The 17,061-nt window shown below is 53.3% G+C and overlaps 2 protein-coding genes and 1 pseudogene across 8 annotated transcripts; 1 reads left to right on the top strand and 2 right to left on the bottom strand.

The window, feature by feature from the left end:
- Positions 1–3,321: 3,321 nt before the first annotated feature.
- On the bottom strand, positions 3,322–7,769 carry LOC110390986 (T-cell-interacting, activating receptor on myeloid cells protein 1-like). Of its 7 annotated transcripts, none has more exons than XM_021382621.1 (7): positions 6,179–6,955; positions 6,070–6,105; positions 5,674–5,952; positions 5,281–5,592; positions 5,017–5,157; positions 4,806–4,843; positions 3,322–4,355 (listed from the first exon to the last, which is right to left on the bottom strand). In XM_021382621.1, exons 1-7 carry the CDS (start codon positions 6,300–6,302, stop codon positions 4,218–4,220), a joined length of 1,068 nt encoding a protein of 355 aa, XP_021238296.1. In that variant the 5' UTR covers positions 6,303–6,955; the 3' UTR covers positions 3,322–4,217. The 7 variants fall into 7 exon arrangements, with proteins under 7 accessions (XP_021238296.1, XP_021238298.1, XP_021238295.1 ...); XM_021382620.1 differs by having other exon boundaries at positions 4,237–4,843; positions 5,029–5,157; positions 5,281–5,305; positions 5,428–5,592; positions 6,179–7,769; XM_021382623.1 differs by lacking the exon at positions 4,806–4,843 and having other exon boundaries at positions 4,213–4,355; positions 5,029–5,157; positions 6,179–7,764.
- Positions 7,770–9,548: 1,779 nt separating this feature from the next.
- LOC110390981 lies at positions 9,549–11,227 on the bottom strand (annotated as a pseudogene).
- A 2,532-nt stretch (positions 11,228–13,759) lies between these two features.
- On the top strand, positions 13,760–17,029 carry LOC110390991 (osteoclast-associated immunoglobulin-like receptor). The gene is made up of 7 exons (XM_021382632.1): positions 13,760–13,790; positions 13,864–13,899; positions 14,017–14,295; positions 14,377–14,688; positions 14,812–14,937; positions 15,056–15,093; positions 15,547–17,029. Exons 1-7 carry the CDS (start codon positions 13,760–13,762, stop codon positions 15,571–15,573), a joined length of 849 nt encoding a protein of 282 aa, XP_021238307.1. The 3' UTR covers positions 15,574–17,029.
- Positions 17,030–17,061: the final 32 nt, after the last annotated feature.

Below are 17,061 nucleotides of genomic sequence, written 5' to 3'. Positions count from 1 at the left end.
GTCCCCTTCGTCACGGAACCAGGCCGAACGCCCGTAAACCGTTGACAATGTTCAATAAAAGGCCTACACTACAGAAAGAACAACCACTCCCCCAGAAGGTTATAAGTTCAGTGAGAGCCTAGACTACATGTAGAGAATACTGGAAATTTCCACTGCAAAAACACAACCGACCTCTCACAGTCCCCAGGTGCTCCCTGGTGGAAGCGAGGGTCCGAACTCAGCTGAGCTGTGACCTCCGACCCCTCGTGGTCCCCCGCTGTCTCCCAGCCTCCTGCTATCCATGCTGCGCTGGGCGCTGGGGGATCTCGCTGATGCCTCCCCTCCCCAGGAGCTTCAGTCTGGGCAGACCCCACATTTGCTGCCTGGGAAATGCCAGTGCTGGGCTGCTCCCCTGTTCCTGAGCAGCTGCAAAGGTGCAGGCTGTGCCCTTCCCCACCACAAATGGCTTGGGCTCACAACCATGGGCACCATCCCAGTGCAGGACGGGAAAGAATTCCAGCCCCTGGCAAAGAACAGAACTTGTGGCCACAGCAAGGAAAAGCCACCGAGTGTGCTGTGCAGGGAGCAGCACTGCTGGCAGCCCAGAAGGAGAGGCACCGCATTCAACACACTGCTGCTGCAACGCTGACATCCTGGCACCAACAAGGGACAGCCCTGCAGAGCCCATTCCGTGCTGAACGCAATAGCACTCAGCCACTGTGTGTGGTGCTGCCAGATCCAGGAGATTAGGAAAGAATTCTGCGGTCTGAATTCGGAGGATGGGAACAAGGGATGGACCTTGTCTTGCTCTCAGAAAGCCAGACAGCATTTTCCAGTCTGGCTGAATCTACTGACACACAGAGGCTGCTTTCGGAACCCCTGTACCCCATTCAGGAGTCAGCCTTCTCCTTGTCTGTTGTTGCCAGCCTACCTGCATTGCTCATGGTGAGGGGGGGTACACCCTCCTGGACTTTCCTTCTCAGGTTTACACCCCTGTCAAAGCCTTTCTTGTTCTTCTTTGCTCCCCGGGCCAAGTCCACTTCCAGCTGGGCCTTGGCCTTCCTGACCCCATCCCCACACAGACCAGCACCAGCCCTGTCCTCCTGCCAGACTCCCTGTCCCTGCTGCCACTGCCTGTGCATGTTCTTCTTGCTCTCCACTTGGACCAGCAGGTCCCAGTTCAGCCGTGCTGGTCTATTGCCTTCCTTTCTGGACTGCCTGCACCTGGGCATGGAGAGCTCTTGTGCCCTGAGGAAAGCGTCCTTCCAGTTGTGCCAGCTCTGCTCTGCTCCCTGTCCTTGAGGACAGATTCCCAGGGGGTTTGTGGACTGACTCCCTGAAGAGCTGCAAGTTGGCTTTCCTAAACTGCAGCATCAGTGCAAATGCATGCACAGACACTGACACACACATAAACACGCACAGACACTGATACGTGAGCAAGTGCATGCACAGACCCTTGGTGAGCACCAGTCACCTCCAGAAACTGGGAGGGACACTGGGGAGGAAGCAGCTGCAGTTTGTCCCAGGCACAAGCCCAGGCGCAGGATGAAGGTGCGGGTGCAGTGGTTCCTCCTCCCCTGCACGTCGCTGTAGCTGTGCACCTCACCCTGGAACAGCAGCAGCAGGCAGAGGGGCCGGTGTTGAGCGTGGCTCTGGAAAACCTGCAGGAGGGTGATGGGCAACTGGCGGGACAAATGCCACCGGCACCGCAAGGACGAGCCCACCAAAGCCACAAAAGCTCCCAGCTGCGCCCAGAGGAAGGGGAACCAGCAGCCGCACAGCAGCAGCAGCAGCTCCACAACTGCCAGCACCGGCACATACAGCATCACCTTCTGTTTCATTTTCCTTTTTTCCTTCTCTTCCCTTCCCTCCTCTCCTCTCCTTTTTACCCCTTTCTTTTTCCAGCACTGTGGGGGCACTTTGTTCCACTGTGTTCTCATCCATCTGCCCGTCCTCCTCCTGCTGGGCTGCCTGCTCTGGGGGCTGCACCTCCTGATCCAGTACGGACACACCAAAGGTCCCAGCACTTTCTGTCTGTCTCTCTCTCCATCCTTCCACCTCTCTGACCATTTATCTGCTACATACCTTATCAACCTGTCCATTTGTCTGTCCCATCCTTCCAGCCCCAAAAACTCCATCCAGACCCAAAAACTCCAACCTGCCCCTAAAACAATCTGATTGACCCCAAAAACTCTATTTATCCCCCAAAACTTCCAATCATCCCCATGACCTCCATCTATTCCCAAAACCTGCATCTCACACCAAACTCTACATCCAGCTCCACAATCTCCATCCAGCCACCCCAAATCCTCCATCCAGCCCCAACATCTACACCCAGCCCCAACCTCTATATGCAGCCCTCCAAAACTTCAGTCAACCCCAAAACCTTCTTCTCCTGAAAACTCAGTCCACCCCAAAAACTTCCATCCAGCCCCCACATCCAACATCCAGCCCCCAAAAGTTTTATCCAGCCCCCAAAATCTCCATCCACCCTGACACCTCCATCCAGCCTCACAATCTCCATCCAGCTCTCACCTCTACACCCAGACCCAGTCTCTACATCCAGGTCCCCAACACCCCAGTCAAACCCAAAAGTCATCATCGTGACACAAAAACTCCATCTATACAAAAAACCTCCAACAACCCCAACATTTCTATCCAGCCCCAGCACCTCCATCGAGACTGAAAAACCTTCATGCAGCCTCCAGATCTTTGTGTGGCCCCAAAAACCTCCATTCAGCCCCAGAAAAAAAAACCTCCATCTGGACCCAAAATCCTCCATCGAGCTCACAAACTCTCCAGCATTTCCCCTTTCATTACAAGAAGGGGGAAGTCAGCTCTCCTGCCCTTCCCCTTACTGCTGCTCCCACACACAGCCCTCCCACACACAAACTGCCTCTTTCCCATTTTCTAGAAAACCTCACAGCCCCTCTGCCCCGTTCCAAACTGTCACAAAAATGCATTTTTCCCTAATCACCAAAAATAGACAAACCCGACCAAACTCTGCAGTTTTAACCTACAAACTGGAGTGAGCATCAGGCAAGCTGTGTCCTGACAGATAATTAACCTTGGTGGTAGTTAAATAAAGAACAACAAACATATTTTGGGATGACATCACAGCTGTGTCCCTGTCCATCAGCCCTGATTTCAGTGCTGGGGGCTGTCAAATTAGCAAAGGATTTGCAGTGTCACTGTCAGCAAAACCCTGTGCCCATGGGTTGGTTCTGTTGAGATGAGACAAAGGAGAGGTAAAACCTTCCAGAAAAGGGAATCTTTGCCACAACAAACAGGGCAAAATGCCCCTGACATGGAAATCTTATTGCAAAAGGCAGGTGAAAATACTCTAGAATGGGATTTTTTATGTACCAAATCCAGGATAAAACCTTCCAGAAGCAGGAATCGTCTCTCACAAGGAGAATTAAAACTTCTAGAACCAGGAGCGCTCCTCCCCACAATAATAAAACTCTCCAGAAGCAGGAATTCTCTCCAAAAAGCAAAACAGATCTTGGCAGAAATGGGGATCTTGACCCAAAAGGCAGGATAAAATATTCCAGAATTCCCAAGAACAGGATAAAACCATCCAGAAGCAGGAATCTTCCATCACAAGTAGGAAAAAATCTTCCAGAAATTAGAATTTTTCCAAAGAAATTTGGATAAATTCAGCCACCAGAATTGGGAATTGTCCCCAGAAGATGGACTCAAACTCTCCAGGAGTACAGGAAGGGCAAAGCCTTGCAGAAAGAGGAATCCTCTCCCAAAAAGCAAGATAAACCCTTCAGAAAGGGAATTCTCCTCCAGATGTGTGGGAGGAAAACACTCCAGAAATGGGAATCCTGTCCCAAAAGCACTGTGGGATGGGTGCTGGTTTGGGTTGGAGCGATGCAGGTGTGCCATGGGGAGCACACGTGTGCCCTTGATGTTTGCTGTGGGGACGGATGTGGTGCAGACATGGGGCACACGGTAAGGACACACGTCTGCAGTGTTGTGTACATGGATCAGTGTACATGTATGACGTCACACATACACACATGGAGGCACAGAGCACGAAGCACACATGTTTGTAAATGAATTGAGGACACGTGATGGTGTACACACATGTAATACACATGAACACATGCAGTGGCACATGCATGCAGCGTACATGTGATTGTGAGCACACCCAAGACACCAGCACTCTGCACAGATGAAGTGCACATGGCACACAACATCCACGTGTTTGTCTACAAAAATGGGGGACATCAGCGGGGTCCCCCAGTGCGCACTTGAGCGTAGATAACAGAGGGCTGTGGGGAAGCAGGGGGAGCAGGGGGCCGAGTGCTGGGGGGCTCAGCTTGCAGCTCGACATAGGTCAGACTCTCGCTGTCACTTGGGGGCACCTGGGGACAGAGGGGGACAGTGAAATGCCACCATGGGGATCCCCAGCGTGCTTGGTGGGGAACAGCCATGGTGTAAGTCTGCAGGGGGAGTGTCCAAGAGGGTGGGTTTGGGGTCGAGATTTGGGGTCCCTAGGGGTCAGACACTGGAGACCATGGGAGGTGTTGGAGTCCTCTTACTCAGTGTGAGGGTGGCCATGGAGTCTGGGGGCTGTTTAGGGCTCAGTGGGCACCAGGGTGTCTGGGGGCTTAAATGTGGGGCCTGTGGAGCCCCCATGGTGCAGATTGGGTGCCCCAATGGGCTGGATTTGGGGGTGCACATAATGTTGTGGTAAGCCATTTGGGTCTGGGTGTCTTGTGGGCTCCCCATGGGCAGGGATTGTGGTTCCCGAGTTGGGTTTGGGGACCCAAGGGGCAGATTGGGATTTGGGGTTGGCTGACACAGACACTGACCTGGAGCAGCACGGCCTCGGGCATTCTGGGGGAGGCATCTATATCAACAATTGGAGGGGATAAATGTGGGTGTTAGGGGGGCACAGAGGGACACTTGGGGTATCTATAGGGGATGGAAGGGGAGGCAGAAGACAAGAGATCTAGGGGATCTAGAGGATATCTCTCTAGGGGAGATCTAGAGCGGATGGAAGTAATGTAAGCTGTTCCCCACCATGGCTCTCATCTGTCCACATCCGGCGTCGGCGGGCAGCGAGGAGGAAGAAGATGATGAGGACGAGGATGAACACGAGGGTGGCAGCACAGCCCCCTGCCACTGCTGCCAACATGTTCCCGTGCAGCTGCTCCGTGCCACCTGTGGGGTCTCGGTGTTTGCGTGCCCCCATTCTCAGCCACCACTTCCATGGGGATGGGACGTGGTGACACTGAGTGCCCCATGAGTGACAGTGGGGACAAACAAATGGGGGCTGTCACCTACCTGGGTGTGCAGGTCCGGGTGTCACCTTCAGTGTCACGTTGTCCCCAAGGGGTGAGGACAGAAAGTAAGAGCCCCCGGGGCGGTAGGAGCACCTATAGGTGCCAGCATCTGCTGGGGTCACCCCAAAGAGGGTGAAGGTGGCCGTACCGATACCATCGGGGTCCTGGCGCTGGACAGGGGCTGAGTGCCCGTCCTTGTGCAGGAAGATGGTGCCCTGATAGCCTTGATTCCAGCACTGGATGGTGACATTGGTCCCAGTTCTAACCTGTTCCTCTGGGCTCAATGAAATGCCAGGTTGGGGGTAGCTGGGATCTGTAGGCAGAGAGGAATTAGTGATGTGAAATGGCCCTGAGGAGACAACCCAGGGCCAATCCCTGTTCCCAGCATCCTCACCTGTCACCAGCAATTCCACGGGGTCACTGATCTCTGATGTTCCAGGTGGATCCAACACCCGATATTGGCACTGATACACCCCCATGTCTGTCCACTTTGTGTTAAGAAAGGAGAACTCCACTGTGGTCTGCCCCTTCTCCTTCTCCTTCTCGGTTCTCCATTGTCTGTTCTGGTAGAGCATGACCCGGGCAGCCAGGCTGGGGAGGTGACACCGCAGGGTGACAGAGTCCCCCAGGGACACCCCCTGGCTGGGGTGCAGCGACAGGGAGGGTCGGGGCACTAGGACAGGGGACAGCAGTCAGCCTTGTCCCTGCACACCCTCCTAGACCCCTCTGATGCCCCCCTCCCCATGTTCCCCTCCCTCTGTCCCCATTTTCCCCCTGTCCCCATACTCACGGTGCTTTGCCCTGCTCACTGCCACCAGACACGATCCTGCAAGGGACATGGTCCTGGTCCCACACAGGGCCACCAACCCCCCTGGCACCACATCCCCATTGTCACTCACCCAGGATGAGGGCCAGTGCCATTGGCGCCATGAGGCAGGAGCAGCTTGGGGACAGTGAGACTGCAGTGGGGACAGGGAGTGACCAGAAAGCCCCCGCCAGTTCTGCTTTTGGACAGGATGACATGATGTCACCAACTGATGTGGCAATTTTACCCAAGAGATGGAGGCACTGTGGAGACACTGTTGCGGTGCCCCACACAGGCTGTCATCTGTCAGCTGTCACACACGGTCCCCAAAGCACTGCCAGCACGTGGCCTTGCATGGTGTCCTCCATGGGATGCCACAGACAGGAGCTGCGGCTCCGATGGGGTGTCCCACATGGGATGTCACATGCGGTCCCCAACACATCCAGCCAGGTGTCACCACGCGCTTTGGGTACCACACTCTGTCTCACCTGCACTTTCCTCTACCATCCCCACTGGGGACAGCAGCATGGACCTTTGGGGACACAGTGGCACTTGCACAGACGTGGGGCACATGCTAGGGATGCATATGTACAGTGGTGCAGATATTTGGCGCAGACATGAGGCACATGGCATGTACACATGTGTGCAGTGAAAGCACTTGTAGTTCCAACATGAGAAGCACATGCTAAAGGTGCATGTGTGCGCTATTGTGTTCAGGTATCTATGCACTCACATGGTGTCATACACACACACACTGAAGGACAGAGTAAAGTGTATAGAACACGTGTGCTCATCTTCTGTGTGTGCACACGTGATGATGTGTATCAGATGTGCTGATAACGTACAACCCTGTAGTTGAATGTGCATGTAGTGCAGATGTGATGGTGAACACACAGAACACACATGCACTTAGCATGCTTGAATTGCATGAATGCACACAACATACCTGTTCTTGTGCATGCATGTTCTTGTGCACACTGGTAGTTGCACACATGAGGTTGTGCTCACTCATGGTTCTTCAGCACACCGGTGCTATCGGAGTTCTGGATGGATTAGGACAGATTTGGAAGCCCACAGTAGCAGTGGGGTTTGCGTTTGCTTAGAAAGAGTTTGGGAGTCCCAGAGATCTGCTGCCGGGGTTCTGGGGTGGACTGTTAAGAATGTGGGATACCACAGGGCTTGTGGTAGGATACTGGGGTGGACTGGGATCCAGTATCTGGGATCTAATTGAGCTTCAGGACCTCCACTCAGTCCCCACATCCTTCATCCCATCCCCAGATCTCCATCCAGCTCTAATCTCCACATCCAGACCCAATCTCTACAATCTCTCAGGCCCCAGAAAGCCCCAGTCAACCCCCAAATCATCAGTGCTCAGCCACCTCAGAACTCCATCTACACCAAAAACTTCCATCCACTCCAAAATTTCTATCCTGCCTCAAAATCTCCATCCAGCTCCCAAATTCTTCATGCAGCACTCAGAAATCCTTTTGGCCTCAAAAGATTCCGTCCAGCCCCAGAAAGATCCATCCAGCCCCAAATCTTTCATCCAGACCCTCAGAAACTCTCCAGCATTTCCCCTTTCATTACAAGAAGGGGGAAGTCAGCTCTCCTGCCCTTCCCCTTACTGCTGCTCCCACACACAGCCCTCCCACACACAAACTGCCTCTTTTTCCCCATTTCCTGGCAAACCCTACAGCCCCTCTGCCCCTTTCCAAATTGTCACAAAAATGCATTTTCCATCATCACCAAACATAAACAAACCTGACCCAAACGCTGCTGTTTAAACCCACAAACTGTCAGTTAGCATCAGGCAGGCAGTGTTCTGACAGATAATTAACCTTGGTGGTAATGAAAAAAAGAACAGCAAACATGATAGGGATGGTCTCACTGCTGTGTCCCTGTCCTTCAGCCCTGATTTCAGGGCTGGTGGCTGGGAAATAATCAAAGGATTTGCAGTGTCACTGTCAGCAAAACCCTGTGCCCAAGGGCTGGTTCTGATGGGATGAGATAAAGGAAAGGTAAAACCTCCCAGAAATGGGAATCCTGACCCCAAAGTCAGGCAAAAATACCCCTGAATGGGATTTTTTATGCACCAAATCCAGGATAAAACCTTCCAGAAGCAGGAATCCTCCTTCAAGATGAGAACTAAACCCTCCAGAAGCAGGAGCACTCCTTCCCATAACAATAAAACTCTCCAGAAGCAGAAATCCTCTCCAAAAAGCAGGACAGATCTCGGCAGAAATGGGGATCCTGCCCCAAAAGGCAGGATCAAATATTCCAGAATGGGAATCTCCCACCATAAGAACAGGATAATACCATCTAGAAGCGGGAATCCTCCCTCAAAAGCAGGAGGCAATCTTCCTGAAATGAGAATTTTCTCTACAAGTTCTGGATAAATACAGCCACAAACAATAATTCTTCCAGAAATTTCAGTGAAACCTTTGGAAATGGTAAACCTTCCCCCAAAGTTCAGGAAAAACCCTCCAGAATCGGGAATAGTCCTGAAAAGATGGAATGAAAACATCCAAAGGTAGAGGAAGGGTAAAACCTTCCAGAATTAGGAATCCTCTCCCCAAAAGCAGGATAAAACCCTTCAGAATCAGAATTCTGGTCCAGGAAAGTGGGACAAAACCCACCAAAAATGGGAATCCTGTCTCAAAAAGCATTGTGGGATGGATGCTCGTTTGGATTGACGAACTGGAGATGTGCCATGGGGAGCACACGCTAAGGACACATGTGTGCTGCAGGGACAGGTGTGGTAAGGCATGGGGCACACGTTATGGACACGTGTGTTCTGTAGAGAGATGTGTAATGCAGGCACGGGGAGCACACACTAAGGACACTTGTGCACAGTGTTGTGTTCACATATCAGCGTACACGTGTGATGTCACACACACACACATGGAGACACAGTGTCACGTGTGTTAGTACACATGTGTGTACATCTATTCTGCACATGTGACTACGCACAAACATGTAATTCACGTGAACAGTGCAGTGGTACACACATGTAGTGCACAGGGGATGGTGAGCACACGTGACATGCCTGCACTGTGCGTGCTGGAAGTGCATGTGTGCACACAACATACACGTGTCTGTGCACACATACCAGAGGCATCAGTGGTGCCCCCCAGTGCCCACCTCAGCATAGATCACAGAGGGCTGGGGGGAACTGGGGGGACTGGGGGGCCGGGTGCTGGGGGTCACAACTTGCAGCTCGACGTAGGTCAGACCCTCAGTGTCACCGGGGGACACCTGGGGACACAGAGAGACAGTAGGGTCCCACCACTGGGGTCCTCAAGATGCTCTGGGGCTGGACTTAGCATGTAGGTATGCGAGGGAGGTGGGGGGGAGGCAAGAGGGTGGGTTTGGGGATTTGGGAAGGGTGCAGATCTTTGGTCTCCATGTACCAGACTGTGGGGGCCCCTATGGGTGGTGTCTCAGGCCTTCTGGGGGTGGAACCTGCATCAAAAAGTGAAGGGGAGAATGGAGGGTCATGGGGGGGCCAGAAGGACGCATGGGGGCATCTACAGGGGATTGACACCATTTAACCTTGAGGACTTCCATCTCTCCATATCCATCGTCTGTGGGCAGCAACGAGGAAGAAGAGGACGAGGACGAGGACAAAGATGATGGCAGCAATGCAACCTCCCACCACAGACACCACCAGGTTCCCACGGGATCCCGCTATGGCACCTGTGGGGTCTGGGTGTCCACATCTCCAGGCACCACATCCATGGAGATGGACACTGCCACCCATGGGTGACACTGGGGGCAGCCAAATGGGGGGATCGGACCTACCTGGGGGTGTAGGTGTGGGTGTCACCTTTAGCACCACGCTGTTGCCAAGGGGTGAGGACACAAAGGGGTAGTTCTTGGAGCTGTAGGAGCACCTATAGGTGCCAGCATCTGCCAGGGTCACCCCAAAGAGGGTGAAGGCGGCCACACTCCCACCATCAGGGTCCTGGTGCTGGATAGGGGCTGAGCACCCATCCTTGTGCAGGAGGACCCATCATCCTCATCCCTGCACTGGATGGTGACATTGGTCCTTGTCTCCACACAGATGGTGACATTGCTCCCCACTTCCTCACACCCCTCCAGGCACCGGGAAATGCTGGGTGCAGGTAAGTTGTAATCTGTGTGCAGAGAGCGATAGGGTTCGGGGTAGGAGTAGGGTTAGACATGGCCCTGTGGGCATACACAGGGGCCACCACTGTACCCAATGCTCTCACCTGTCACCACCAGCTCCACGGGATCACTCTTCTCCAATGTCTCCCAAGGCTCCAACGCCTGGTACTGGCACTGGTATGTCCCTGTGTGTACCCGTGTTGTGCAAATAAAGGAGAACTCGGCCGTATTCTGCAGCTGGTACATGTACATGCAGGAGATGAATCATTCTTCCTGGCACAGCCAGACCCAGACAGCTGGAAGGGACAGGTGGCACTGCAGGGTAACAGTGTTCCCCACTTGTATCCCCTTACCTGGGGTGCAATGACATGGAGGGTCGAGGCACTAGGATAGGGGACAACAGTCAGCCCTGTCCCTGCACACCCTCCTCACCCCATCTGATGGCCCCTGACCACGCATAGGATATGCGACCCTTTAGATATTTTCTGATGTGGGTTTCTTCTTCAGCATGGCTTTTCTTGGTGTTAAGGGAAGAAAAATACAGAGCAAGGTAAGGAAAGCCTGGCATAGGATGAAACAGATGCAACAGCTTCCAGAAGTATTGCCCTCCTGTATCCATAGAAACAGACACAATAATCCTCAAAACAAGAAGTTGGGGATAGATCTCACATGGAAAAATGGGTTAGAAAGTGCATGGCGTACTTGGTGGGCCGAGTGCTAGGGGTCATAGAGTCCAGTTCAACATCGGTCAGAGCATCACTGTCACCAGGCTTCCCACAGGAACCACCAAAACATTTATTTGACATCAGCAGTGGGCAGAACTTCATGGCCTTGCTCCTGAATGGTGGCAATGAATTCAGCCACGTTTGGTCCAGCTGCAGCCCAAGGACCCATGCCTGTGTTTAATTGTTGGTAATTGGCTGTCAGCCTCCATTTGCTGTGTGGTTTGTGAGCACATCACACATCAGTGTGAGTGAGTGGGGACTGTAATTCCCTCTTCCTTACGTTCAGCCATGCCTGTCGAGATGCCCTCCTTTGCTCCCCAAGGTCAGGGGTAAGGTTTCTGCTTACAGTCTGTGAGGGAGTAATTCTGGGGCTGGGTGGAACAGCTGCAGTGCTGTAGGGAGGGATGCAAATTCCCATTCCCTCCTCCCAGGGTGGGTCCAAGAACGGTCTTGTAACAAATCAGATCCAGGGATGTCAGTGGGGAGAGGGCCCAGGATCATTGTGAGCTCTGGCACTGCCACAACTCCCGACAGCCAAGATTGTGCTGGTGCCGTGAGCTCCGCTCAGGAGATACGGAACACTCCATCACCCAGATTTCCTTTTGGTCAGGACGTATCCGGACAATGACAGCCACATCTTCCCTAAGGACCAACATCTGGGCCCCAGTGTCAGCCAGGAATGTTACTGGGACTTGATGAGGGCCTAATGGGAAAGCGATCATCAAATCCCCATGGCAATGTGATGTGACCCTTCTTGCACACATCCACAGCCCATCTCTGCATTCACTTAGAGGGGATGGCAGAAGTCCTTTTCCATTCCCTGTTGAGCCACTCTCTGAGTTAGAGACCACGGAGCACTTTGCTCTCCTTCTACAGTCAGGAAGATTCCCTGTCCCCAGTACCCTTGCTCCTCATCCTCATGAAACTCAGTGCCAGCACCACCTGTCCAGGAGACTCTGCATGCACATTCACTCACTTACTCGCACCCTGCCCTATTTTCCCTGCACCTTGACCACCTCAGTAATGATCTCTGGTTTCTCCTTTGTGATGGAGAAGCTAAGGGGCAGCTTCATCCTCATCTCTTGATGCTTGTTCCCTTAGCTGGCTGCCACGCGCCTTCACCACATCGTCCCCACCAAGGCAGCCACTCTTCTCTGCATTTCATATTCTCTCTCAGAAATGTCATGCAGTTGCTTCTGCCAAATGTGTTGAGCAACCACTGCTTTCATGTGAAGTATATCTCAGATTGCAGACTCCTTATCAGCTCTCGTAATGACTCAGTTCCTCACTCAGTTTGGTCCACAGCACATCTTTCTGTGTTACTATCAGAGGAGCACTTCACACTACACAAACAATGTGCTCTCCTTAACCAGCTCTAGATCTGTGTTCTTTTTCCAGGTCCTGTATCCATCCAGCAACTACTGTGGCAGAGTGCCAGTTTTCCTCAGCCCAACCCTGCCCTTTTGCTGCTGAGCATGCATTGTAGCTACTCAACAGCTGCCACAAGTGGGAGCAGTCGAGATCAGGCTGAAACCGTGTAGCCATGAGTGCCTGCCGGAGAACCTGGATGTGTTTGATGCAGTGTCCTTCTTTCTTTACTTGGCCAATATTCCCTCTCAGTTCCTCTTGCTCTTTATTCATCCCACTCAATGAGTGGCGAGAAAAGTGAATCTTGAGAATCTCCAGAACAGGGCACTCCCTATAGAAAACCAATTGTTCCTTTCCTCCACATGGCTGGGAACAGCTCCCCTCCAGTCCTGGGGATTCTATTCATTACTCATTTCCCATCAATGCAAACCAGAAGTCTCATGATCAAACTCATCCCTAAGATCAGACCACCTGCTCTGCATAGAGAACTGCCCCCTGGCAACTGGAGCGGCCATTTTCCTGGAAGAACTCTCTTTGCGGATGGTTTCCCCTTGCAGCTCACATCCCCGTGCCTCTATGGCTGATGAGCATTTCTATCCAACTTCCTCATATCCTCCGACAGTCAGACATGCAAAAACACAGGATACTATGTGCTGTGTTCCCACGATATCATCTCTCTTGACTCAAAACCACTTCCTTCTGGTAGCTGAGACGCTGCTCTATGCAGGTGAGGAGGAAGATGCACTCAGATACTGGCAGGCCTCCCTCAGCTCTCCCCGGAGCCTGCTCTTCTCCAGGCTGCACAGCCCCAGCTCACTCCTCCTGTCCTCGTAGCAAGGTGTTCCTTCCCTGGCAGCATCTGGGTGTGCATGTGCAACATCGTGCATGTGCACGGGTAGGGGCACAAAATATTGCACACGTGTCCTTAGCATATTCTCCCGGTGTCAGAAATATCTTGGTGCCTTCACTGCACATTGTGTTCTTAGCGTGTGGCCCGTGTCTGTGTGGGTGTCCCTGTGTCCCCAAAGGTCCCTGCTGCTGTCCCCAGTGGGAATAGCAAAGGAGAGAAGAGTGGGGATAGACTGGTGAGAGCTGCCTGAATGTGTTGGGGACCACAGGGGACATCCCATGGGAGACAGCCCACGGGAAGCAGTACTGTGTGTGACATTGCATGAGGGACACGGTATAAGGCCACATGCTGGCAGCACTTTGGGGACAGTGTGTGACTTGTGAGGCGTGACAGTGTGGGGCACCTCAGAGGTTTCTCTGTGCGCTGCAGTGTGAGTGCTATATCATAGGACATGCCTCGATGCCACCACCCCTTGGGAACCACAAAAGTCACACGAGGAGGTGACATCACAGCATCCTGTCCCCAGGGGGAAAAGAAAGTCAATCTCCTGACACTTCCTGTCCCCACTGCTGCAGTCTCGCTGTCCCCAAGCTGCTCCTGCCTCATGGAAACAATGACGCTGGCCCTCATCCTGGGTGAGTGACAATGGGGACGTGGTGCCACGGGGGTTGGTGGACCCATGTGGGACCAGGACCGTGTTCCTTGCAGGTTGGTGTCTGGTGGCAGCGATCAGGGCACAGCACCGTGAGTATTGGGACAGGGGGAGAATGGGGACAGAGGGAGGGGAAGGTGGGGAGGGGGCCATCAGAGGGTTCCAGGAGGGTGTGCAGGGACAAGGCTGAGTGGTGTCCCCTGTTCTAGTGCCTCGACCCTCCCTGTCACTGCACCCCATCCAGAGGGTGTCCCTGGGGGACACAGTCAGCCTGCGATGCCACCTGCCCCGTCCGGCTGCCGTGGTCTGGCTGTACCAGGATGGACATTTGAGACCAAAAAAAAACACGGACAAAGAGCAGTCCATGGTTGAGTTCTCCTTGGTTAGAGTAAATGCAGAAGATGCAGAGAAATACTGGTGCCAGTACCGGGCTCTGGAACCACCAGGGATATCAGACAAGAGTAACCCTGTGGAGCAGGTGGTGACAAGTGAGGGCCCTGGGGACAATGGGTGTCCCTATGCTGTCCCCATAGGGCTGTGTCCCACTGCGGTCTCCTCTCTGCACTCAGATCACAGTATACCCCCACCTGGGATTTCCCTGAGCCCTGACGAACACGTGGAGACGGGGACCAGAGTCACCATCCGCTGCTGGATCAAGGGCTATGTGGCCGCCTTCCTCCTGCACAAGGACGGGCACTTGGCCCCTATCCAGCGCCAAATCCCCAGTGGTGGGGGCACAGCCACCTTCACCCTCAGTGGGGTGACCCCAGCCAACTCTGGCACCTATAGGTGCTCCTACCGCATCAGAGGTTGCTGCCCTGAGTCCTCACCCCTGGGGAAAGGAGTGACACTGAAGGTGACACCCAGACCTGCACACCCAGGTAGGCGACAGCCCCCATTTGTTTGTCCCCGCTGTCACTCATGGGGCACTCAGTGTCACCACGTCCCATCCCCATGGAAGTGGTGGCTGAGAATGGGGGCACGCAAACACCAAGACCCCACAGGTGGCACGGAGCAGCAGCATGGGAACGTGTCGGTAACAGTGGCAGGGGGCTGTGCTGCCACCCTCGTGTTCATCCTCATCATCATCTTCTTCCTCCTCACTGCCCGCAGACGCCGGATGTGGACAGGTGAGAGCCATGGTGGGGAACAGCTTACATTACTTCCATCCCCTCTAGATCTTCCCTATTGTCTTCTGCCTGCCCTGTCCCCCATAACACACATTATTCCCTCCAATTTTTGATATAGATGCCTCCCCCAGAATGCCCGAGGTCGTGCAGCTCCAGGTCAGTGTCTGTGTCAGCCAACCCCAAATCCCAATCTGCCCCTTGGGATCCCAAGCCCAACTCGGGAACCACAATCCTTGCCCATGGGGAGCCCACAAGACCCCCAGCCCCACAGTTCGCTTACCCCAACTTTATGTGCACCCCCAAATCCAGCCCATGGGAAACACCCAATCTGCACCATGGGGGTTCCCCGGGCCCCACATTTAAGCCCCCAGACACTCTGGTGCCTACCAAGCCCTAAACAGCCTCCAGACTCCATGGCCACCCTCACACTGAGTAAGAGGACCCCAACACCTCTCATGGTCTCCAGTGTCTGACCCCTAGGGACCCCATATCTCAGCCCCAAACCCACCCTCTTGGACACTCCCCCTGCAGACTTACACCATGGCTGTTCCCCACCAAGCACCCTGGGGGTCCCCATGGTGGCATTTCACTGTCCCCCTCTCTCCCCAGGTGCCCCCAGTGACACTGAGAGTCTGACCTATGTCGAGCTGCAAGCTGAGCCCTCCAGCACTCGGCCCTGTGCTCCCCCTGCTTCCCCACAGCCCCGTGTTATCTACACTCAAGTGCGCACTGGGGGACCCCACTGATGCCCCTACCTGTGGGCGCACAAACCTGTGTATGTGGTGTGCACACGTGTACTTACAGATTGCACGGTGCTGATGTGTTGTGTGCTCACAATCACATGTTCACTTCATGAATATTCACTGCGTGTGTTCACGTGTCTTACTGCAGTCTACGACATCACATATGCACAGTACATTCACACACATGTACTACATGCTTAGCTTTATGGCTCCATATATGCATGTGTGATGCCATACATGCACACTGATTCATGCACGCAATAATACACACTTGTGTCCTTACCACGTGCCTCATCTCTGCACCGCATCATCTGCTGCCCATGGCACATCTCCAGCTCCACAACCCAAACCAGCACCCATCCCACAGTGCTTTGGGGACAGGATTCCTGCTCCTGGAAGGTTTTATCCCACACTTGTGGGGGAGAATTCCCATCCTGAAAGGTTTCTCCTGCTTCTTGAGGGAGGATTCCTTTTTCTGGAAGGCTTTACCCTTCCTTTGCCTCTGGAGAGTTGGATTCCATTTCCTGGGGACAATTCCCACTTCTGCAGGGATTAACCTTATCTTTGTGGGAAGACCTACCATTTCCAAAGAGTTGACCATAGCGCCTCACGGAATTCTTGTTTGTGGTTGCATTTATCGAGGCTGTGGGTGAAAATTCTCAATCCTGGAAGGATTTATCCAGCTTTGGTGGGAGGCTTCCTGCTTCTGGGTGGTTTTATGCTGTTCTTATGGTGGGAGATTCCCATTCCGGAATATTTTACTCTGCCTTTTGGAGCAGGATCCCCATTAATACAAAGATCTGTAGTAGAAAAATGTGGAGTTGACTGTGATTTTTGGGGTGCTGGATGTTGAGCTTGGTAGTGGGTGTAAATGTGGGTCCTGAATGGAAGGTTTGGTGTGTGGAGGGAGAGATGTGGGAGGCTGAATAGCAATTTTGGAGCTGGATGTAGAAGCTGGTGTCAGATGGAGGTTTTGGGGATGGATGGAGTTGTTTAGGGTGAATGGAAGCTTTGGGGGTTAAGAGAGGTTTGGGGGATTGCCTGAAGTTTCTTTTTAGGCGCTGATTGGAGAGTTTGTATGAGGTATTTGTGGAGCAGGTATAGTTTTTTGAGCTGAAAGGAGGAAGCGACAGCTAGATGGCTAGAGATGGTGGGGAGGTGGACAGATGGACAGATAGGTGGCAAGACAGAGAGACAGACAGAGAAAAGGTGGATGGACCCTTGGTGTGTCCAGAGTGGATGAGGAGGTGCAGTCCCAGGAGCAGGTGACCCAGCAGGGGGAAGATGGATGGGTAGGGAACAATGCAGTGGTGAAAAGTACCCACACAGTGCTGGAAAATGCAAAGGGGAAAGGGGAGGGGAAAGGGGGAATATGACAAGA

This window comes from Numida meleagris, unplaced genomic scaffold, assembly GCF_002078875.1.
Source record: "Numida meleagris isolate 19003 breed g44 Domestic line unplaced genomic scaffold, NumMel1.0 unplaced_Scaffold261, whole genome shotgun sequence".
In the NCBI taxonomy this organism is placed as follows: Eukaryota; Metazoa; Chordata; class Aves; order Galliformes; family Numididae; genus Numida; species Numida meleagris.
Note: the sequence above shows the minus strand (reverse complement) of the source record. Positions and strands in the feature narration are given on the sequence as shown.